Source organism: Artemia franciscana, chromosome 16 (assembly GCF_032884065.1).
Source record: "Artemia franciscana chromosome 16, ASM3288406v1, whole genome shotgun sequence".
Taxonomy (NCBI): domain Eukaryota; kingdom Metazoa; phylum Arthropoda; class Branchiopoda; order Anostraca; family Artemiidae; genus Artemia; species Artemia franciscana.
This window is the reverse complement of record NC_088878.1, coordinates 37,392,345-37,418,152: the sequence shown is the minus strand read 5'-3', so window position 1 is coordinate 37,418,152 and position 25,808 is coordinate 37,392,345. Positions and strand designations below refer to the sequence as shown.

The 25,808-nt window shown below is 34.8% G+C and overlaps 1 protein-coding gene across 1 annotated transcript in view; it reads left to right on the top strand.

The window, feature by feature from the left end:
- The window catches only part of LOC136037411 (F-box/LRR-repeat protein 7-like), a 109,043-nt gene that overhangs the window by 43,604 nt on the left and 39,631 nt on the right, over nt 1-25,808 (top strand). The window contains exon 3 of the mRNA XM_065720166.1: nt 152-280. Coding sequence (XP_065576238.1) covers nt 152-280 — 129 coding nt within the window. The remainder of the gene's footprint in view (nt 1-151; nt 281-25,808) is intronic.

Sequence of the window (25,808 nt, the reverse complement as noted above, 5' to 3'; positions counted from 1 at the left end):
GAAGTCGGAACTTCATGAGAGGGTGTTGAGAAGGAGGCTTTAAATTGATTGGGATGGAAGAGGAGTATGCGTAGCTGTGTTAGTCTCGTGTGGTTTGGTTCTACATTAAGTACATTGTATAATATAAGATTATAATATATTTGTATTTTAGGGCACGGATCAAGTGTTTCTCATGACTCAGATGTCAGCTTGAGCACAGCTTATGGAACTGAATTTTCATCTTCGCCTCCTTTTTCCAGAAGGTTTAACAGGTCAAGATGCAGCATTACCAGCAGTGAAGGTAGGTCGTTATTATTACTTGGTAAAGGGTAAATCCAAAGTGTTGTGTGCAATAGGGACTTAAGCCCTCGTCCCTCCAAGAAAATTTAGTGTCGAAAAATTTAATTTGTCTGGAATTCTAAAAATATGTATTTTGAGCAACAGTTTTCGTTTTTTCGAGATAAGGTGGGGTGGGTGTCTTTTGGATGAATTTTAGGTGCTAAATACACTCCAATCCTGCCCCTGGTATGTGGGTAGGTCAAAATGTGTGTAATTGTAAATGAGCTCCACAGAATTAGACTCTATTCTTGAGGCTTAGGGTTGAAGTAGAGACAAGCCTCGGAGGTAAATTTTCTTGAATAATTCCCTCCTATCTCCTTTAAAAAATCGAAATTTGTAACGTAATTATCTTTCATAAAACAAAAAAAAAGCATCTATATTTGGATTATTTTTAGGTATATGTAAAGGATTTATGAGAAGAAAAGGAAACATAGTGAGAAAAAAGATTGTCCTCTAAGAAAATTAGAACTAAAATGATAGCCTGAAATGTATTTTTTTAGAAAATGTTTTTTTTTCTAAAACTCGATCAGCATTTTCAGGTTTTTACCTATTGAAATATGTGTATGTAGCATACACATACACATGTGTATGTGTATGCTACATACATGTATACATACACGTATGTATACACATACACATACACATGTGTATGTAGCACGTAGCAGAAAAAGGCGGTAAAAAGCTGGAAAATTTTTTTTGTCACAGTAATTTTTGTAAGTGTTCCTTGTGCTTCTTTGCGCTAAACGATCATTTTTTGAGTTTTTAACTGATAACTTAAACACAAGTCGAGCAATAGAAAACTATTTCTACTAGGGTCCGTTGAAATAACGTTCCAATCATGGTCTTAGACCATGACGTTCCAATCGTCCAAGATACTTTAAAACTGACCATTTTCTCCTTTTAATAAAGAACTTGTATTGCCATATTATAAAAAAGGAACCAAAATTGTATAATAAGTCGTGAGATCATTTGTCATTTATTTCGCCTGACACAGGAGCAAGGGTTTTAATTAAATTTCTCACGCTTTTATTAAGAATTGTCGTTTTTTGCCAAATTCTACATTAAATTGCAAAAGATTTAAATAAACAAAAACCTGGATTTTAAATTAGATTATTTGAGGTGTAATTTATTTGAGTGCAGTTCACTGTTTCAGCAAAGACCAAATAGAGATAAAGGGAAGTAATTCTCCGAAGATTAGTCCTGTGTACCCCTTTTAAGTTGTTCTCATGGAGGTAAAAAAAAGGGCAAAGAATACGGACCAGGGCTTTACACTCACTACCAGTGGTGCTGATCACCACTTCATTGTCCTTCAGTCGGGAAGTGCAAGGGGGGAGGGTAACCATCCTATACTTTTGCACACCCTTCCAGTTTACCTTCCCCAGATTTCTCCAGGCACCTATTTAGAGCTGGGTAGACTCTGACTGAGCTTACAGAGTAACGACACAGATCTCTGTTCGAAACCGAATAATCAGCGACATTATGACTCGAACCCCTGTCCTCATGGACAATGAATATCAAGTATAGCGTGATAGCCACTGGGCCAGTGGCTTTGGATCTAACACTTGGGTTTATTTAGAGGTACACTCTATAACAAGGCTAATACGTGGTTCTTACAAAAAGCAGAAACAAGCACACGTATATTAAATCACTGCGATCTGTTTTACTCTTCAACAAAATAGGTACGAACGAATTTCAACCATGATTTGTCTTGAATTTCTCGGGGCCGAATTTTAGCTTTGACCTAGTTTTAGCATTTCACTAAAATATCTTGTGGTAATATTTGGTGGTTCTGATTTATTGATATTATTGAGTGGTCTTGCATATTTTGTAATGATTCATCCCCTCCCATCCAGGTTTTGTGGATGAAGGATGAAAAATCGCCAAAGATCCTCCTTTCCGACCTCCATCTAGGGCCAAACGAAATGAGGTCATTCTCGAATGGGGTGGCGAAAATTCGCAAGCAATTTTTAAAGGAAACTAAAACTTCTTGGGGAGGGTTTAAAGAAGAAAGCTTTAAATGGATGGGGATGGAAGAGGAGCTTGCGCAACCGTGTTGGCCTCAGGTGGCTTAGTGCTGGAGTGAGTTGTTAGTAGTAGCGGTAGTAGTTTTAATGAAAACTGTTAAGAGTTGCATTATTTGCAAATACTATATTAATTTTTTTTTATAATTTTTGTAACATATTATATTAACATATTATATATATATATATATATATATATATATATATATATATATATATATATATATATATATATATATATATATATATATATATATATATATATATATATATATATATATGTCATAATTAAAAATATATTATAATTACATAATAATATATTATAAATATCTTATAATTATTTAATAATATATTATAAATATATTATAAATAATAGGGAAATAAATATATCTGCGCACCAAAGGTATCCTTAGTGATCTGAAACAATATAAGTAAGTTCTAGAGTTGAGCTTGGAATCTCTGTGTTTCTCTGCACTACGGCTAATAAAACAGGTTGCAATGCGGCAAATTAAAACCCCTATCCGCACCAGGCCGCACTGTGATTCTATTGAGTTGTGCCACTTGTGAAAAGAGTTTTTCTGCAATACAGTGAAACCTTGGTGCAATGGGGTGAATAATTATCACTCAACTTAGCATTTGTGATCCAGATAACTTCGAAGACCACACTGCCTTTCCATGACGAAAGTAAAACAGTTCAAAATAGGGATGATACCTTTTTATTGACAGTGAATAGATATAAAATTATTTAACTGGATATTTCGAACACATATACAGAGTTTATGTTTATGTTAGATTTATTATGTTGAGATTTATGTTAGGAGTTTTACATTTGTGATCCAAAATTGATTTGATACTTGGGAAAGGCATCTCTCTAAAAGTTGATGAAATAGTGGTGATGTGTAACAAATGATAACTTTTGTATGCTTCAGACCGCATAAATGATTCCACTAAGTTTTGCAGTTAAGCCTGTAATCTCTGAGTTTCTTTGTTTTACGGCTTAAAACATGGTGCAATGTGGCTAAAACATGTGGCTAACTTACGGCTAAAACATGGTGCAATGTGGCAGCTAAAACTTCTACTAGCTTCAGGTACCACTTTGATCCCTGATCTTCTCACTTTGATCTGCCAGTTGTGAAGAAGCATCTCTGTAATACCGTGAATAAAGATCTGGTACAATGACCAAATAAATACATCTCCAGACTCAACGTAGCATTAGTGGTCTGAGGTAGATCTGGCGTTTGAGAGAGGATTCTCTATGCAATGTCATAAATAAAATACTGGTGCAACGCGGCAAAAAAAGAAATTCCGTATATTCCAAGAAGCAGTATTATAGTTAAGCGTGGTAATTCCTGGTAATTCCGTAGTAAGTTAAATTTGGTAATTCCTAGGGAAGTTAGGTGTGGTAATTCCGTAGTAAGTTAAGAGTGCTAATTCCGTTGTAAGTTCAGTGTGATAATTCCTGGCAATCTCGTGGGAAGTTCAGTTTGGTAATTTATAGTATTTCCGTGGTAAGTTAAGTGTGGTAATTCCGGGGTAAGTTCAGTGTGGGAATTCATGTATATTCCAGGCAGCATTGATGATTCCGATGAGCTCTTACATTTGAGCTAGGAAACTCCGCAATACCGTGAATGAAAATATAGTGCAGTGTAATGAATAAAGATGTCTCTGCACTCCAGGCACATTAATCATTGAATTAATCTCTACCAGTTGCGATAGAAATTTCTGTGCAATGCGGCCAGCAAAAATACTTGTGGAACCGATAAAATAAATAGGTATTTATAATGCGATCAAGACAAAACGACCTGTTCTAATAATCTGACTTCCCTCTTTCGAGTCTGTTCTTCAAGCCTCTCTATATTTTCGCTAATCTTATAATTAGTTTATACAATTTCGTGAAACCAACATTGACTATTCCAACCCCAAAAAGGACTGCAAGGTGAGAAAAAGAATATTTACGACAAGTATACGGGGAGCTTATTCGGGGAGCATGCTTATTGGCAGATTAAACACCTAAATGCTCCAAATGAACTCTACTCACTGTTCTCTGTGCTGTGAAAAGAGTCCGTCTGCAACGTGGTGAATATATAAACATGATGTAATGCAGCAAATAAGGATTTCTCCATACTCATGGGAGTATTCGTGTTCCAAGCAAGTCTTGTCTGGCGGGAAAGAGGTTTCCCTGCAATATGGTAAATAAACGCCAGGTTATGAACTGTTTTGTTCAAAAATAGATTGAATAGGTAGGGATTTAAGGAGATTTGAAATAGTACTTTGAGTTGTTTGACTAAGTTAATAGTTTTAAATGCTTTCAAGTTAAGAGAATATCAACTAGTTATCTTTGCTAATTAATTTTTGAATCGATTTTCACTTGAATGCCTTTGGGAAACGCTTAGATCTGACTCATTTTCTCTTTTTTATGAAACCAGGAATTCGTGCTGGAATAAGTGCTGAAACTAAAAGCACTTAGCAAGCTTCTCTGTTTCTTCGTTTTGCTGGATTATAGGTGGGGAATTCGGTGGGTATAAGACCGGCAGAAATTGTTAACCAGTTCAAAACGTAAAAACGTTTTAGGTCATAATACTTCGCATTTTTTTCTGTAAAAAACTTGAGTTTCAGATTGTCAATTTCGGAAGTCGATTGCTTCTTTATCATGAACGCTTTGTACATGAAGCTTTATTTCAAGTACATTTAAGGAGTTTCCCAGCCATTAAAAGGTTGCTAATTAATTAAAGATTGTTAAATTAAAGGTTTTAAAGCCATTAAATGTGAATCCTTAGCTCCGAAATCTTGATAAATAATAACGTCAATTAGGGGGTAGGGAAGGATAGCGGGGCATTTGCCTCCTATAATTTTTAACTGCCCTAGGTTTGAAAACGCTTTTTTTGGTATTTTCATTGAAAAAATTGAAGAAGAATAACAAAATTGCCCTCTTCTAGGTTTTGAGAAAATGTATTTTGCCCGTAAAATGCAAATAAAATTTAACTGAAGTCCACTTCTATAAAACTTACTAAAACAGACAACTTACAACGACTCAGCTAACTGGATGCTTCCCCTCGGCCACGTTTAGAAGAATTTCATACTGAAAACACAAACAACAATACAAGAAACATGACTGTTTTTTTTTTAAGTAAAAAGTACAGTCAACAATGATGGACGACATTGAGCTTTTTTCCTTGCAGCAAAAGAAGAATTTAATCACAAAAAATTCAATCATTGATTTTCCAAAAAAAAAAATCGATGAATCGATCTTAGCTGTTCCCTCCTTGTCCATTTTTTTTCAGTTGTTGAAATTCCAGTTTTGTTGATCATGTACAAAACTAGCATGCATTGTTGAATGTGCTTTCTTTTTTTTGACAGCGCACCCCACCCTCTCCTAAAAAGTTGAGGCCCAAAATAACTTCCTGTGCACAAAACTAAGTTTCTGGGCATATACAAAACTAACATGCATTGTTGAATGCCCTTTCTTTTCTTTTTTTAACAGCGCACCCCACACTCTCCTAAAAAGTTGAGGCCCAAAATAACTTCCTGTACGCAAAACGAAGTTTCTGTGCATATACAAAACTAACATGCATTGTTGAATGTCCTTTTTTTTCTTTTTTTTGACAGCGCACCCCACCCTCTCCTAAAAAGTTGAGGCCCAAAATAACTTCCTGTGCACAAAACTAAGTTTCTGTGCATATACCAAACTAACATGCATTGTTGAATGTCCTTTCTTTTCTTTTTTTGACAGCGCACCCCACCCTCTCCTAAAAAGTTGAGGCCCAAAATAACTTCCTGTGCACAAAACTATGTTTCTGTGCATATACCAAACTAACATGCATTGTTGAATGTCCTTTCTTTTCTTTTTTTGACAGCGCACCCCACCCTCTCCTAAAAAGTTGAGGCCCAAAATAACTTCCTGTGCACAAAACTATGTTTCTGTGCATATACTAAACTAACATGTATTGTTGAATGTCCTTTCTTTTCTTTTTTTGACGGCGCACCCCACCCTCTCCTAAAAAGTTGAGGCCCAAAATAACTTCCTGTGCTCAAAACTATGTTTCTGTGCATATATCAAACTAACATGCATTGTTGAATGTCCTTTCTTTTCTTTTTTTGACAGCGCACCCCACCCTCTCCTAAAAAGTTGAGGCCCAAAATAACTTCCTGTGCACAAAACTATGTTTCTGTGCATATACTAAACTAACATGTATTGTTGAATGTCCTTTCTTTTCTTTTTTTGACAGCGCACCCCACCCTCTCCTAAAAAGTTGAGGCCCAAAATAACTTCCTGTGCACAAAACTATGTTTCTGTGCATATACTAAACTAACATGTATTGTTGAATGTCCTTTCTTTTCTTTTTTTGACAGCGCACCCCACCCTCTCCTAAAAAGTTGAGGCCCAATATAACTTCCTCTGCACAAAACTATGTTTCTGTGCATATACCAAACTAACATGCATTGTTGAATGTCCTTTCTTTTCTTTTTTTGACAGCGCACCCCACCCTCTCCTAAAACGTTGAGGCCCAAAATAACTTCCTGTGCACAAAACTATGTTTCTGTGCATATACCAAACTAACATGCATTGTTGAATGTCCTTTCTTTTCTTTTTTTGACAGCGCACCCCACCCTCTCTTAAAAAGTTGAGGCCCAAAATAACTTCCTGTGCACAAAACTATGTTTCTGTGCATATACTGAACTAACATGTATTGTTGAATGTCCTTTCTTTTCTTTTTTTGACAGCGCACCCCACCCTCTCCTAAAAAGTTGAGGCCCAAAATAACTTCCTGTGCACAAAACTATTTTTTTGTGCATATACCAAACTAACATGCATTGTTGAATGTCCTTTCTTTTCTTTTTTCGACAGCGCACCCCACCCTCTCCTAAAAAGTTGAGGCCCAAAATAACTTCCTGTGCACAAAACTATGTTTCTGTGCATATACCAAACTAACATGCATTGTTGAATGTCCTTTCTTTTCTTTTTTTGACAGCGCACCCCACCCTCTCCTAAAAAGTTGAGGCCCAAAATAACTTCCTGTGCACAAAACTATTTTTTTTGTGCATATACCAAACTAACATGCATTGTTGAATGTCCTTTCTTTTCTTTTTTCGACAGCGCACCCCACCCTCTCCTAAAAAGTTGAGGCCCAAAATAACTTCCTGTGCACAAAACTATGTTTCTGTGCATATACCAAACTAACATGCATTGTTGAATGTCCTTTCTTTTCTTTTTTTGACAGCGCACCCCAACCTCTCCTAAAAAGGTGAGGCCCAAAATAACTTCCTGTGCACAAAACTATTTTTTGTGCATATACCAAACTAACATGCATTGTTGAATGTCCTTTCTTTTCTTTTTTCGACAGCGCACCCCACCCTCTCCTAGAAAGTTGAGGCCCAAAAGAACTTCCTGTGCACAAAACTATGTTTCTGTGCATATACCAAACTAACATGTATTGTTGAATGCCCTTTCTTTTCTTTTTTTAACAGCGCACCCCACCCTCTCCTAAAAAGTTGAGGCCCAAAATAACTTCCTGTGCACAAAACTAAGTTTCTGTGCATATACCAAACTAACATGCAGTGTTGAATGTCCTTTCTTTTCTTTTTTTGACAGCTCACCCCACCCTCTCCTAAAAAGTTGAGGCCCAAAATAACTTCCTGTACGCAAAACGAAGTTTCTGTGCATATACAAAACTAACATGCATTGTTGAATGTCCTTTTTTTTCTTTTTTTTGACAGCGCACCCCACTCTCTCCTAAAAAGTTGAGGCCCAAAATAACTTCCTGTGCACAAAACTATTTTTCTGTGCATATACCAAACTAACATGCATTGTTGAATGTCTTTTCTTTTCTTTTTTTGACAGCGCACCCCACCCTCTCCTAAAAAGTTGAGGCCCAAAATAACTTTCTGTGCATATACCAAACTAACGTTGAATGTCTTTTCTTTTCTTTTTTTGACAGCGCACCCCACCCTCTCCTAAAAAGTTGAGGCCCAAAATAACTTCCTGTGCACAAAACTAAGTTTCTGTGAATATACAAAACTAACATGCATCGTTGAATGTTCTTTTTTTTGACAGCGCACCCTACCCTCTCCTAAAAAGTTGAGGTCCAAAATAAGTTCATTTGCATACTCTATGATGATTGGACATAAAACAGACATTCTAACTTCAATTTCTGAAGTTAGATTGGACAAGCCATACATTGCTGGGCTCTTTCTATAGAAATAAGTTTAATAACAAAAAATGTTCGGAATTCTGCTATTCAAAGTTTGGCTAAACACAGGGGCCGGGGTGGGGGTCAAACTTCTTAAAATATGATATTTTAGCAAAAACTCTTTTTTTTGAAACGTCTGATATTTTAGGTTATATTTTTAAATTGTCTTTTTGGATCTTATTTAGATGTATGTAAGAGACGAGGTGGCATCCAATAATTATACAGGAGGGGGTGGGTTGGAAATTGTGATTTTGTGAATTGCGAATTTTTAATTTTATGATTGTGATAAATTGTGATGCCGAGAAGCTAGTTTTATCACGAGATCATTCAGTGCAAATTGTAGGGGGACTTTTCCTGTCCTGTTATGTAGTTGCAAGTCTATTATTTGATTGTATTATTCAATATAGCTACTTAATTAGCCCCAAGCCTAGGACTCACTTGACAAAAACCATTTTTAATAAGGCGATTTTGAGTAATTGTCTATGGAGAGAAAAAACAGAAAAAGCTGAATTTTAATTAATTAACTAATTAATAATCGCATAATATTAATTTACTTGTAATTATGACATTGGCTTGAGTAAAATTTATGAAAGATAAATCATTGAAACCAGGACATATAACAAGTTCTATTCTTTTTATCTCTTAACCGCCTCCCTCTGAGATGATGATATGATGATGATTTACGAAACTTTGCAACAACACCTTTTGACATATTTAATGATTCACAAAAAAGGCGAATTATTTTATGTTATTTGGTCGGTTTTTTATAACATTTGCAAAAATTTGGATGAAAGTCGTAAATTTCACAGTAATAAATTGTAGTAGTAAACAATAAACAAGATTTGAGAAACAAACCGCCTTTGTAGTATGGGCCATTTTCTTTTTATTCCTTTTTTTCTATAATAGTAATCAGCCAAAAACCAAATTATATTAAACCATATCCAAGTTTGCAGAATAGGAATGTTTCTATTTATTGAATTCCCCAAAGAAATATTTAGGAATGTGTTGATTTGAAAAGCGTCGACCTTTTTCGCTTGTGAGATGTTTATAGATACATAGCATTGGTAGATATCTTTTCAAAATAAATAAAAAAGAATTATTGTATTGTTTTTCTGTGACTTAAATGATGACAGTGATGGAAAAATTAAAGAAGATTGAAAAACAAAACAATGTTGTAGCAAGGACCATTTTTTTTTATTCCTTTTTTCTACATTCTTATTTTAGAAGAATAAAGAGGTTTTGGAAGTAATAGTTTCCTTATTTTTAAAAATAGTTTATTTTCTTAAGCCCCTCCGTAGATGATCATTACTATAAATAAAAATATGCTACAGTTTATTACCGTTGTCATTGCTTTAACATTTTTAAATTTCAGTTTTTTTTCTTTTGTTTTTTCTTTGGTTTTCCATTTACGCTCTGGCGTCTTCTTCTTCTATACTCTTATTTTATGTTTTCTATACGCTTACTATTCTTTTATCTCTTCTTATTCTTCTTCTACTCTTACTCTATTTCCTATACTCTTATTTTATGTTTTCTATACTCTTACTCTTCTTTTATCTCTTCTTACTCTTTTTCCACTCTTACTCTATTTTCTATACTCTTATTTTTTTCTATACTCTTATTTTAACAGAATAAAGGGGTTTTAGAAATAATAGTTTCCTTATTTTAATGAGGTTTTTTTGTTTACTATTTTTTTGGTCCCTTAGATGGTCACTACAATAAATAAAAATTTGCTATAATTTATTACTATTGTCATTGTTTTACAATTCTGATTTTTTTTCTTTGTTTTTCCATTTACACTCTGACCTCTTTTTTTGCGAACGGGTTCTCAGTTAACTTAAAATTAATTAAACATAACACTGTTCTTGAATCGGTTTATGTCTTCTTCTTCATTTTTTCTATGTTTTTATCTTAGAAGATTACAGCAGTTTTCGAAATTAAGATTTTTTCTTATATCTATTGCCGTTATTTTATTTATTTCTTCTAAGCCGCCTAAGATGATACTGATAAAACAATAAACAAGGACTAAAAAATTAAGACAGTATTGTAGCAAGGGTCATTTTCTTTTTATTTCTTTTTTCTATGTTCTTATTTTGGGAAATTATGGAGGTTTTCTGAATGATATCTTCCTCATTTCTATAAGGATTGTTTTGTATTTATTTTTCTTAGCCCCATTAGACAATGATTGTGATAAACAGTAAACAAAAACTGACAAATAAACTGATCTTTTAGACCCTAGCCCATTTGTAGATTCTTATTTTAAAAGATTAGAGAGGTGTCTGTAATATTAAGTTAATAATATAAAAAATTGTTAATATAAAAATTAGAATTTTAAATAAAAACTGCGTTATAGCACCGGGTAACGCTTATTTATTCTTATTTATGTTCTTATTTTAGAAGATTAGTATGTTCTTATTTTAAAAGATTAAGGAGGTTTTTGTAATATCGTATGTAGCCCATTTGTATGTTCTTAGATTCAATAAATTTTTGTAATATCGCATGTAGCCCATTTGTATGTTCTTATTTTAAAAGACTAAAGAGGTTTTTGTAATATCGTATGTAGCCCATTTGTATGTTCTTATTTTAAAAGATTCAATAGATTTTTGTAATATCGTATGTAGCCCATTTGTATGTTCTTATTTTAAAAGATTAAAGAGATTTTTGTAATATCGTATGTAGCCCATTTGTATGTTCTTATTTTAAAAGACTAAAGAGGTTTTTGTAGTATCGTATGTAGCCAATTTATATGTTCTTATTTTAAAAGATTAGAGAGGTTTTTGTAATATTGTTTTCATTACTTCTATGAAAGCTGTCTTGTTTATTGTTTTTAAGCAGCCAATCATTAGCATGATACTAACGAAACAGTAAAATAAAAACAAACAAGAATTAACAAATTAAACAGCAAGATGCACTGGCTAACGTTTTTTTTATCATATTTTCTTTGTTTATATTTTAGAAGACTGAAGAGGTTATCAAAATATCATTTTCCTTATTTCTATTGAAGCTATTCTATTTATTATTTGCTTAAGCAACCTTTGACGATGATTGTAATAAACAATAAACAAGAATCGACAGAAGTATAGTGAATTTTGTGCAATGACTATATTAAATATAAAAAAAAACAAGTTTTTTCAACTGAAAGTAAGGATCAACTTAAAACGAACAGAAATAATTACATATATGAGGGGGTTCGCCCCCCATTCGATACCTCGCTCTTTACGCTAAATTTCGAATTGTTTTCCAATTCTTTAAGAATAATCCCTGAACCACAAAGACCGTTTAATTAGAATAAATAGCTCTTATGAAAGTACGAAAAAACTCGAGCATAAAAAGCGAGGTATTGAATAGGAGTGAACCCCCTCATATACCTAATAGTGTCTGTTCATTTTAAATCTTAATGTTGCTCCTTAATTTCAGTTCAAAAAACTTGTTTTTTATTTAATTTTTGATTTTTTTTTTAATAATGCTGGGAAACCCGGCGCCCCCTTCATAGAAAATGCCCTTCCCCCATGAAAAATTCCTTCATTGAAAGATCCCCCCACGTAAGTTCATAACTTGCAGCCTTTTCCCCGGAGACTGTGGGGATTAAGTCATCCTCAAAGACATAGTTATTAGATTTTTCGACCATGTTGAACAAAATGGCTATTTCAAAATTTTGATCAGGTGACTGGGGAAAAAATGAGCTTGAGAAGGGGCTTAGTTGCCCTCCAATTTTTGGTCACTTAAAAAGGCCACTAGAACGTTTAATTCCCGTTCTAATGAACCCTCTCGCGATATTCTTAGACCACTAGATCAATACGGTCACCCCTGGTCACCCGCATTCGTGATCTTTCTTCTGGCAAACAATACGAAATTCCAAATTTGTGGAGTTTGAAACCTCTGTAGTAGGTATCTCTGATTTGTTGAATCTGATGGTGTGATTTTCATTAAGATTCTATAGCTTTGAGGGTTTTGAGCCAGGCTGCTCCTTACTTACAGTTCATTGCGACGATGTTTGATTCCCTGAGATTCTACGTGGTTGTAAAGGTAAAAAAAAGGTAAAGGATACGGCATTAGACTTTACAGTCCGTACCGGCGGTGCTGATCTCCGTTTCTTGGCCCTTCAGCCAGGAAGTGCAATGGGGGGTTGGGGGCAAGCCATCCTGTGCTTTCGCACACCCTTCCTGTTTACCTTCCCCAGATTTCTCCAGGTACCCATTTAGAGCTGGGTCAACTCTGGCTAAGCTTACAGAGTCACGCCACTGACCCCCATCCCAAACTAAACAATTGGGTACACTGGGATTTGAACCCTAAGGCGAATTTAAGAAAGGAGGATCTAAGTTGTATTACTGAATTGAGGAAGAATAGTTTACCAGTTTGGGGTAAGAAAAATATTTAGGCAGGAGGAGTGGGCAGGATGATCCTTACTTGTTTTAGATGAGACGGTGGGTAATATGGTGTGTGTGAAGAATTGAACTAGTTACGAAAGGTATAGACAAAAGTATATAGGGATTGTAAGTTTAATAAAAGATGGCTGGAGAGTAAGTTAATAATTTGCACTTTAGTGAAAAAAATTGGCTGTGGATTATCAGTTCACTAAACATATACTGATATATATTTTTGAAACTTTTAACAATTTTTTTTATTATAATTAGAAAAGTTAAGACATTTTAAGCGTATTTTGTCGTTTAATGTCGTAGGATGAAAGGATTAGAATGGCTTTTGAGTCTTCAATGGGAAAATGGACGCAAAACAGATATTTTTGTTTAAAAAAACACAAGACAAGATAAGTTTGTTCTAAAATGAAATTAATAACTGATAATTATATTTTATAGCTATTAAGCTATTATATTAAGAAATTTATATTGTTTGATGTGCAATATTAGCCTACTGAAATTTTGAGATAGCCATTTGTTCAAAAGCGGTCCAAAGATCCCATAGCAAAGCCTTTGAGGTTGACACAACCCCCCGGAGTCTGGGCGCCAGGGTTGTAATTTATTCCCCGGAGGCGTATAAGCTTTTATGGAAGGTGTGGTAATTTTAATTTTAGAGGAAACTCATTTGATTGGAAATGTATAGTTCTAGTTCCTTTTTTGAGTCGAAATGGATGTAGGGAAGCTAGATCCCCCCCCTCCCTGACAACCTGTTTTTCTCCAAACGTATCCGATCAAAATTGTGACATAGCCATTTTGTTCGCAATAGTCAAAATAGCATATAACAGTGGCTTCAAGGTTGACACAATCCTCCAGAGCCCAGGTGCAAGGGTTGTAAGTTATGCCCCGGGCATATAAGGTTCTTATGGAACGGATGGTCGTATAAACTTCGGATCGGATGGGCTCGTTAGATTGGAAGTCGGAAGATCTAGTGCCCTTTTAAAGAGTCAAAAGTGAAAGAAGGAGAACCAGCCTCCCCCACAATCCCCAAGACAGATCCAGTCAAAATTTTTAGAGAACTATTTTCTTTGAACTTCATTTCCCAAATAGACAATGAGGCTTTCAGGGAATGTTGATGAGAGTACTGAACTAAATCAAAGCATGTTTTCCACGAAAAAGATTATGTCAATAAAAAACGAACAGAAATTAACTCGAAAACTTTTCCTCATAACAAGTTTTTCACAGGAAAGTAAAGAGCTCCTTTAAGCCGAAATGAGCAGAAATAAAGTCAAATAATCTTCCAAGCGTAAAACTGCCACAAATCACTATCAATGAATAAATGAAACTCAAAACGACCAGAAATTACAATAAATAGCCCAGTCAAACTCAAATCGAGCAGAAATTAATAACCAAAGTAGGGATGATAACTCCCATCCCTTCTCAAGATTAAATAAAACAATAAACTTTTTTCAACTCAAGACCGGAACATAATTTGCCTGAGTAGGGATATTAGCCCTACTCAGGCTATTAACTTCTGCACGTTTTGAGTTTGACTCCGCTATTTATTGTATTTTCTGGTCGTTTTGAGTTTCTGTTATTTATTGATAGTGATATGTGGTAATTTTACGCTTGGAAGATTATTTGACTTGATTTCTGTTCATTTTTGGCTTAATGGAGCTCTACTTTTCTTTGAAAAACTTATTGTGTTGAAAAAGTAGTTTTTTGAATTAATACAATAAACTAGAATGTATGTGTGTGCGTGTATTGTATGCATTACTAAATCGCCAATAAACTCTAAAAAATTCTTGAATTATATTCTTATGAAGGTTATATACATAAAAATTTCTCTCCCCTCCTCCAAGGCTCTCTTGATACTTTTCGCATGGGGGGAGGAAAATTTTCTGGGGGGTATTTTTTCGAGGGCGATTACCCTGAGGGAATTGTCTGTGGGAGAGGGAAAGGAATTTTCCAGGGGAATTTTCTGTGGGGATTTTTGACGAAAGGGGGGGGGGAGATTTCCGTAGGGAGGAATTCTCCGAGAAAAATTTTCCACGACGTTGGTTTTTCTGGGGGCATTTTCCAAATACTTCTAAATTTAAATTTATTTTTAATAAATTTAATTAAAATTTAATTAAATTAAAATTTAAGAAAAGACGATTGTTTTCAATAAGCGAGATTGGATTTTTGTTGTTTCTCATCTCTTTCATTTACTCTTTCATTCACTGGCCATAGACCCGTTTTGTCGTCTTTATATTGATTTATTTTTTTGCCGCCTTTGTTTTCAACAGGGCCTATTTAGATAATATGGGGCCCTTCCCAGGGGGGAGCCAATTAAGTTGTTAAAATTACAGCTTATCCTCATAACTGTATTTAGTGACTTTCCAGGCATTTCTATACCATCTATAATGGAAATCAAACATGATTTGTTTTTAGGAGGCTAATATTATTAGAAGAAGGCTGCATTACCTCAAATATAAATTTTGTACTTGTGTATTATTTTAATTAAATTAATTAAATGAAATTAATGAAATTAAATGAAATGAAATTAAATGAAATTAATTAAATTAATTAATTAATTTAATTAATTAATTAAATAATTATATTTTAAGTACATTTTAATTAAATGTTTTATAGATAGAGGTGGTTAGGGTAGGTTAAGTTAGGTATTTGATATAACACCCCCCCCCCCACTAATGTGAAAACATATAGCCCAAACTTACCCCAAACCCCTTATCTTACCAAACTTACCAAAGAGCCCCTTATCCTGGAAAAATATAATTGCCTCTCTTTTAGACACTATCTCCTATCACTATGCGTAGCAAACTAAATTGAGCTTTGTCTTTGTGGCTATGAAACCGGATTTTCTCAGCAAAATTCTTGAGTGTGCTCTGAATTGAATCAATTGAATAATGAACAAGTACCAAATATTTAATTAAAATGTACCTGCATCGTAGTTTGTTTCACGAAAGAGCCTAACTTCACTTATTGAGTGTGTTCTGAATAATACACAAGTACCATAAATTTTACTGCATTTCATGGTGGTGTTTTCAGCTTCCGGTCGAGAAAAATAAAAATAAATTTGAAAAAAATAAAAATAAAAATAAAAAATTAAAAATTTGGAAAAATAAAACAAGTGAAAGCACTGTCCCTAAGATCAATGAATTAAATAGACGTTTGTTAATACAAGCATTTGAGACAGAGCAAGTAGAAAACTGTAAGAAACTCATTGGTTTAACTTAAAAAGAAAATATTAGCTACCCCAGCACCGTATCCAGAATTTTGTTCGGGGGGGGGTGTCGGTACACGAGAAAAATTTAAAAACGTAGTAAAAATTTGTTTATATGCATTTTTGTGACGTTTTCGCGAGTAGGACAAACATTTCAGTGGGGGCCAAACTCCTACCCCCCCCCCCGCCAGAGACCTTGAGTTAACCCCTACGATTCATGGTCTGATAAAAACACAACTTAAGCTCTGCGATATTATCAGTTATGTAGTTATCAAGAGTAACAAAATTCCCAAAGTCATCAGTCTTCTTTTCTTATCATAATATCATCTGAATTTCAATGCCATCTAGCCAGATGGTTTTTTGTTATTGTAGTACTACCCAAAAGGGCTTCTGCATAAATATCCTGTCTCTTTTGTCAAAATGTCAACCCTTCGAACGCAGGTGGTTGAGTCAACCCGCTGAGCAGCGCTTTAGATAAATTTACTTGATTGTGCAAACCTATCCATGTGAGAAGTCCAATGCTGAATTCATTTGTGAATGATATTTGGAAAGTATTTGTATACGGGGCTGACTTTATGGTGAACAATATTTTAGCTTAGTTGGCTTCTTGTGCAGCCTACCTGACATATAAATTCTAACGCTGGTCAAATTTCAGCTTTGGACATGCACGTCTGAATTGAAGGCCTCTGGGTCTGCCCCCTCAATCCTAAATTATGCCAAATTTTTGGAAATTCCTGTTCAAATACGAGTAATATTCCCCTCCTCCTCTGTGAACAAAAAATACTGCCCCCTGTACTCCACCTTGTGGTAAAAATGTACTATTACCCTCCCCCCTCTGTAAGAAATTCCTGCTTACCTGCCTCGTTCAGGGGGGCTTATTAATTTCAAACAAAAGACTTGCACAAATTGAAAGATCAGTGTGTTTTTATTTTGAAAAGCTTTTTTCGAACCTTTAATTTTTAATGTTTTCTTGGAGAAGACGAATAACGCCCCTTCAATTAACACGGCCATGTCTTCATTAGGTTTTTTTTAAATATCGCCCGTGCCTTTTAGTTTAGGCAACTAAAAGAAAAGTTTTTTTTAGGCAACCCCAGTCTCCTTTGGTATTTTTTAAGGCTCAAAAAGGGAAATCAGGTGGATTTGAAATCGCTTTTTTCAGTAAAGTTTGTTTTTTGATGAACAAAAAGTTGTTTTTGCTCGGCCCGCTTCGGCTGAAAAAGCCATAATGAAAGTCGGTGCATCATGAGTCGTTGCGTCATCAGTGGGTGCGTCATCAGTCAAAATAGTCGGTGCGTCATTAGTTTATTGTCTCTTCAAATTTTTACCGATTCCAAAAATCCCCTCTTAGCTAAAACTACTTGAGTCGTCACGTATGTTTTGTTCCTTCATATTTTCATTGACTCCTCAAAACCAAGAACAAACCAATAATGGGTCTTAATTAAAAAAAAGAAAAATTGAATCGTCACTTATTTGTCGTCTCCTAAAATCTTTTATTGACGCCTTCAGAAAATTAAAAAATTAAATAAGGTCCCTTCAATTAAAAATACTCGAACCGTCAGGTATCTCTTCAAATTGGCTCTGATTTGTTGAAGAAGGCAAATAAATTTCTATGAATTATACGTATTGGACTTATTATGTATTTGTAATCTGTATATTTACTGATACCTTTGGAAAGACATATAAAGGCCCTTCAATGAGAAATACTTAGCCTACTCTGCAAATCTGTGCTGCGTGATAGATGCGATTGTTCCTCTCTTACTGCCCAAAACATTACGCTGGTCTACGAATTAACGACACTTCTTAAAAACAAAGGTCCTTGAATCGGCCGTGCGACAGCTGGGATCGAACCCCAGGCTCGTGACACCAAGTGGAAATCAGTTGACTGTATCACCATAGGCACGGCGTTTTTACAGAATGCTACCATCGTTACCAGAGAGAAAGTAGAACTTAGTTTCTCGACACCGATGGAGAGTCTTGTTGCCACGTTGCTGTGGCAACTAAAGAATGGTAAATTTGTACAACTTGAATTAATATTGCGAAAGGCAGGTTTGAACCGGAGAACCGTCTGTTCAGAGGCACGGTTCGATCCACTGCGCTGTCAGAAAGTCAGACCTTACGCTCCTTTGGTAGGGTTCCGAAATTTCTAATGGTACCCACAGACTAAAGTTTCTGCAGTCTCATGGTTTGAGGGTACTCGTTAATTAACATATTACAATGGAAAATAAACAATGGAAAACGCGCACGAATTTTTTTTAACTAAACGATTTTTTATGGTACAAACTATGTTAGATAATTTTTAATGCTATTTGATACTATGAATGTTTAATATAGAAATTAGGTACTTATTGACTCTCTTTATGGATGTAAGATCTAGCATATAGTTGGATATGTTGCCAAGGAAATAATATGCCCCAGGCTGATTTGTTCCTCTGGACGAGATCAGTGATATTGTTATCAAATCGCCAATAGCAGTGGTTTGAACTGGGGTGGGGAGGGAAGCCACCCTAGTGTTTTTGTACCTTCTGGATTTTGAAAAATACTTTATGGAGGTATTTCCTTTGGAGGTAATGCTTCTTTTGTACTGTAATTTAAAGAACCAGGAACAAAATTGCCTCCCTAGCTTTTTAAAAATACATCCCCCAATACATTTCTTGAATTGTCGCCACTAATCAGAGGGTTTATTGGTCTTGAAATAATGTTAAGAACGTTCTCCAAGACGTTCTCCAGATTGACTTTGTAACTTAAAGGAGATGCATTGTACATTGGCACTGACTTAGTTGTGGCGATTAATGAGGTCTACAAAGAAATCCTAGGTGTTTTGAATCCTTGTGATTTTGTTTCTGCACAAAATTTGATCCATCAGATTATCATCTATCCAATGGCAAGGATGATATATTGCCGGATATTTTGGCAATATATCATGCAAACAAATAGCAAGTGAAGCTTTGAACAGATTGGGTGAATTGAAGTGTATTTAGTGTTGAACTCAGTTGGCTCGATGCTTTAGAAAGATGTGTAAGTTTTAGGTGTATTTTCACGTCGAGAAAAAGACAGTTTTTTTGGCCACTTAGCTTGTTTCTACTCAGCAAAATGCAATTGCCAAACTAGTCCACAATTAAAATGAACACAAACTCAGTTTGGAACTTGAAAGAAATTTGCTACCGCGCAGCATTATGCCCTCTGAAACTGGAACAGCGTATAAATAGCTCTTCGATAGTTCTTAACCGATTGACCATCTCTGAATTCCCGCCCGATAGCATTTTGGCCCCATTTGAATCATATTTTTGTTTCGCGGCACACAATATGGCGAAAATTGGCCGTGCTATGGAGCAATTACGACGATTGGTTGAATATATCTGCCCCCCCCCTCCCATGATAAGAAAAAGAAAAAAAGTGACATAAAACACGTATGGAATCAATGAAGCTGGGGGCTATATACCTAACCCTTCGATAGTTCTGAACCGATTAACTATCTCCGAATTTTTAATCACAGCCTTTTAGCCCCAATTGGGCCGAATACGTAAGTGTAACCTGTTAATATTTTTGACGTTTCTATTTGAAAATAGACACATTTTTCTACTTAAAAAGATAAAAACTAAGTATGTAAAATCGTCGGCACAACCTTGAACATTCGCTGGTTGCCGTTTGTAGGGGTGTTTAACTTTCTGTCGCCATATCCAGCACATTTGATTTCAAATATTTAGTTTGGATTGTTACGAAGAAGTGTTGGAATCTCGAAAACTTTTGAGACCAAGGAAATTTCACACAAGTTTACTTATTTTCATTAATTTTATAAAACGCATTAATAAACAATAATATTTGATTTTTAGAAACATCTTCATATAAAACTTTTGTTGCGTATCCCCCCCCCATCCCTCTGAAAAAAAACAGACACAAAAAACTGAGTGAAGTAGTTTTCATGGTTGATGATAATGATTTTTAATCATGCGTTAAATAAAAGAATAAAAAAAAAAATCAAGTGAAAGTAAGGAACAATATTAAAACTCAAAACAAACTTAAATTATTCTGGGTACTGGTGTATTATTCAGAACACACTCAATAAGTGAGGTTAAGTACTTTCGTGAAACAATCTACGATGCAGGTACATATTATGAGAAAATCCGGTTTCATAGCCACAAAGACAAAACTCAATTTAGTTTGATGCGCGTAGTGATAGAAGATAGTGTCTGAACATGGATTTTGAAATGAAGATTTGGGATTTGCCAAAGACTGAGAAAAAGGCAATTAGATTTTTCCAGGATAAGGGGTTGTTACCCACAACAAAACAGTGCGTCAATGGACACAAAATGACTGTTTATTTGCACATTAGCGCTATGTATTTGCACGTGTTGGAATCTCGAAAACTTTTGAGACCAAGGAAATTTCACACAAGTTTACTTATTTTCATTAATTTTATAAAACGCATTAATAAACAATAATATTTGATTTTTAGAAACATCTTCATATAAAACTTTTGTTGCGTATCCCCCCCCCATCCCTCTGAAAAAAAACAGACACAAAAAACTGAGTGAAGTAGTTTTCATGGTTGATGATAATGATTTTTAATCATGCGTTAAATAAAAGAATAAAAAAAAATTCAAGTGAAAGTAAGGAACAATATTAAAACTCAAAACAAACTTAAATTATTCTGGGTACTGGTGTATTATTCAGAACACACTCAATAAGTGAGGTTAAGTACTTTCGTGAAACAATCTACGATGCAGGTACATCTTATGAGAAAATCCGGTTTCATAGCCACAAAGACAAAACTCAATTTAGTTTGATGCGCGTAGTGATAGAAGATAGTGTCTGAACATGGATTTTGAAATGAAGATTTGGGATTTGCCAAAGACTGAGAAAAAGGCAATTAGATTTTTCCAGGATAAGGGGTTGTTACCCACAACAAAACAGTGCGTCAATGGACACAAAATGACTGTTTATTTGCACATTAGCGCTATGTATTTGCACATTAGGGGGGGGGGTGCATTATATCAAATACCAAAATTAACCTAACCTAACCACCTCTATATATAAAATATTTAATTAAAATGTACCTGCATCGTAGTTTGCTTCACGAAAGAACCTAACTTCACTTATTGAGTGTGTTCTGAATAATACCCAAGTAACTTATTCTGTATACAGAAATAGCTCTTTACTCTCTTAAAACCCCTTTTTACTTTCCAAGTCACTGTAACAAGTTACCACTCTTTACAAGTCATTGTAAATAGTGACTTGAAAAATCCTTAAATTCGTTTGGTGGAAACGAAACTAAACGACATCTGTAAATATGCATTTAATCTTATCAAACAGTTCGGGGTAACGAACTCGGAGCGACCCGGCTCAACAGTAAACGAAACTCTAAAAAACGGAATTTTGATGCTAAAATATACATCAAAAGAATCAGATTTTCATGCTGATTTTAAATATATAAGTTTCATCAAATTTAGTCTTTGTCATCAAAAGTTACGAGCCTGAGAAAATTTGCCTTATTTTAGAAAATAGGGGAAACGCCCCCTAAAAGTCACACAATCTTAACGAAAATCACACCATCGCATTAGGCGTATCAGAGAACACTGTAGTAAAATTTTCAAGCTCCTATCTACAAAACTGTGGAATTTCGTATTTTTTGCCAGAAGACAAATCACGGGTGTGTGTTTATTTGTTTGTTTGTTTTTTTTTGTTTTTTTTCTTTTCCCCAGGGGTCATCGTATCGACCAAGTGGTCCTAGAATGTCGCAAGAGGGCTCATTCTAACGGAAATGGAAAGTTCTAGTGCCCTTTTTAAGTGACCAAAAAAATTGGAGGGCACCTAGGCCCCCTCCCACGCTCATTTTTTCTCCAAAGTCAACAGATCAAAATTTTGAGATAGCCATTTTGTTCCGCATAGTCAAAAACCATAATAACTATGTCTTTGGGAATGGCTTACTCCCCCACAGTCCCTGGGGGAGGGGTTGCAAGTTACAAACATCGACCAGTGTTTACATATAATAATGGTTATTGGGAAGTGTACAGTCGGTTTCAGGGGATTTTTTTTTGGGGGGGGGGTGGGGTTGAGGGGAGGTTGCTATGTGGGAGGATCTTTCCATGGAGAAATATGTCATGGGGGAACAGAAATTCAATGAAAAGGGCGCAGGATTTTCTAAAATTACTATAAAAAAACAATGAAAAAATAAAGATGGAAAAGTTTTTTTCAATTGAAAGTAAAGAGTAGCATTGAAACTTAAAACGAACAGAGATTATTACGCACATGAGGGGTTCTAAAAATACTTTAGAATAAAGAGCGAGGTATCTAGGAGGAGATAAATACCTCGCTCTTTATGCTATAGTATTTTTAGTAATTTCAACTATTTATGCTACGGTCTTTCTGATTCAGGGGTCATTCTTAAAGAATTGGGACAAAACTTACGATTTAGTGTAAAGAACGAGGTATTAACGAGGGTGCAAACCCTCTCATATACATAATAAAAATTAAAGAATATAAAAGTTTGTTACGTAAGATAATTCTTAAGTTACGTATATTTTTTACTAATAGAAAAATTTGTTAAAAATTAAAATTTATAGTTGCCTTTTTATGTAACCGAAAAATTGCATGGCAACTAGGCCTCCTTCCCCATCCCTTATTTCTCAAAATCGTCTGATCAAAACTAAGAGAAAGCCATTTAGCCAAAAAAGGAATTAATATGCAAATTTCATTTTAATAATTTATGTGTGGAGAGCCAAAATCAAACATGCATTAATTCAAAAACGTTCAAAAAATAAATAAAAAACTAGTTTTTTTAACTGAAAGTAAGGAGCGACATTAAAACTTAAAACGAACAGAAATTACTCCGTTTATGAAATGGGTTGTCCCCTCCGCAATCCTCGCTCTTTACGCTAAAGTTTGACTCCTTGCCACAATTCTGCTTTTTAATACAATTAAAAGCTTATCCTCATTCAGCGATTGGTAACATGCCCACCTTTCTGCTGATTTGTTCAATGATGTATCTTTTTTTTTTTTAATTTACCGGCTGCCCAGTTTCGCACCCTTGATCCAAGGGCTTCACTGATCAAGCTGATTTTTTTTTTCAACTGTTCTGGCTTAAGTACCCATCTTGAAATTTATATTCAATGGTATGTGCGGCAGTGGAGGCACCTGACAGTGCAAATTGTGGTTGGATACCCGTCGATCAGCCTCGTCAATTCAGAAGGGCACCAGCATTTAGGACTGACTAGACCCTACTAGATTTCTATGATCATCCTCTGTATACAAGACCGGAAAGAAAGAAAGAAATATCGCTCTTTAATAACTCAATGCTATTCTGTTGACTATGATTCTTTGCCTCAACGAAGTGGGTACCTTAGCCCAGCACCCCTCAGCCCAAAGGTAATCCCAGTGGTGGATCTGTCCCTCTTGCGCGCGGGGCAAGACCTTGATTAGAGCCCCCTTTTGTCTCCCAAAAATTTTCATTTATTAACACAATTCTAACACAAAATAACACAGAAAAACATCTACTTTATTAAGTAGGTGTAAAGATAAAACTCTAATTTATTTTTATAAGCATACAATTTCAAAATGATTGTATTATTTTTTATAACCGTTATGTTGTTCATTATAACCGTTAGATTTTTTTCTTTAAATTTTGCACCCTTAAAATTTGTGTTTCTGGGGCTACTGCCCCCTTCTGCCCCACATATAAAACCACCTCTGCATAATCCTCTGTACTTGTCTGATTATGACTATTCCCGATGTATACAAGCTTCAGAATTGGGCGCGGCCCAGTTTTTTTGAAATTTCACGCCCCTAAAATATCTGCGTCTCGGGCAACTGCCCCTTCTGTCCCACCCATAAAACCACCTCTGCATAATCTTCTGTACGTGTCTCATTATGACAATTCCTAATATACAAACTTCAGAGTTGGGTGCGACCCAGTTCTTTGAAATTTCGCTCCCCTAAAATTTCTGCATCTGGGGCAACTGCCCCCTCTGTTCCACCCATAAAACCACCTCTGTATAATCAGCTGTACGTGTCTTATTATGACAATACTGATGTACAAATTTCATTGTTGGGCGCGGCCCAGTTAAGACCTACTGAAGTATATACTTTTCCCGGAATAAAATTGCAGATCATGTTTACTTAAGATTATTCAAGATCAAGATTATTCAATTTGGACTTAATATTTCATTAAATCAAAGCTGCTATGTCACATGTGCATATTTGGATGAATGAATAAGCCTGATAAAAGCATAAATATGTTTATAGTCGGCATTTCCCACGAATTGAAATCAGTGTGAATGAATTGTGCATAATCCTTTCACTGTCTTTGTGATCACGAACAAAAACTCAAAAAGAGAGCTATTGGCTTGTAAGTCACAGTAAGAAATTTTATGTTTATATTACTATCTTGGATGAAGCTGTAAATTGTGATTATTGCTTTTTTTAATTTTAGCATGCTTAAGCTTCTTATAAAAACCCCCAGAGGGACATTAGACACGAACGACAAACAAAAATATTGCTTCGACGTTTGCGCGCAAATAACGTGAATTCTAATATTTGCCAGTGTCTGCAAAATTCCGAAAACTAATACTTTACTGAAAACTGATGTTGCTTGATAGCTATTTGTTAAGACATTTTATGTTTACATTACATCTTGGATGAAGGTGTAAATTATGATTATTGTGTCCATTTTTTATCTTTTCTTTTTTAGCAAGTTTCAGATCCTTATGAAGATCCCCAGAGGGACAGTAGACATCTATTCACACCTTTTCACGGTTCTTGAATTTGGTAAAAAATTATTTAATATTAATTTTATTTATTAATTTTAATTTAAACTTTATTAAGAACTTAAGACAAACAACAATTGTTCCTAGCATGTTTCAGATCCTCATAAAGACCCCCTAGAGGGACAATAGACTTCTATTCGCACCTTTTAACGGTTCTTGAATTTGGTAAAAATTATTTAATGTTAATATTATATATTAATTTTAATTAATGAATAAAACTTTATTTAAAACTTAAAACAAAAAAACTATTCCTTGCATGATTCAGATCCTTATAAAGACCCCCAGAGGGTCAGGAAACATCTATTCACACCTTTTCAAGATTCTTGAGTTTGGTAAAAATTATTTAATATTAATATTATTTATCAATCTTAGTTTAAACTTTTTTTAAAACTTAAAACCAACAAAAATTGTTCTTTCGTAGATTACCCGCAAATAACGTGACTCCTGATATTTCCCAGAATCTGCAAAATTCCCAAAACTAGTACTTTACTGAAAACTTATATGGTACTTATATGGTACTTACGAAGGAGTTAGGGAGATAGTTTTAAAAGAGGCAGTTAAATTAAGCCATTACGCAAGTCTGCGAGTTTGTGGTAGCCGTAAGCTCCAGTATAAACCTTAAATTTTTTTTAACTCTACTTGATATATCTAATCTTAAGACAACCGAAGCAAATTTCTTAAATATAGGAAACGGTATTTTTAAATTTCTTAAATGATTATTCAAATTAGTTTGGGATTTAAATTTAAATTAGTAAATCTCAACAACTGACTATTTTTGTTAAGTAATTGTTTCAAATCCACTTAATTCTCGAAAGACATTCTCGAAAGACTCGTAAGAAATAAACTTTAGTATTACTCAAAAAAATGCTTTGTTTGTATACTGTAAAAAGTGGACTTAATCGGTTTAATTTTCAAACAGACAAGGCTCAATAGTAACCGAAACTCTA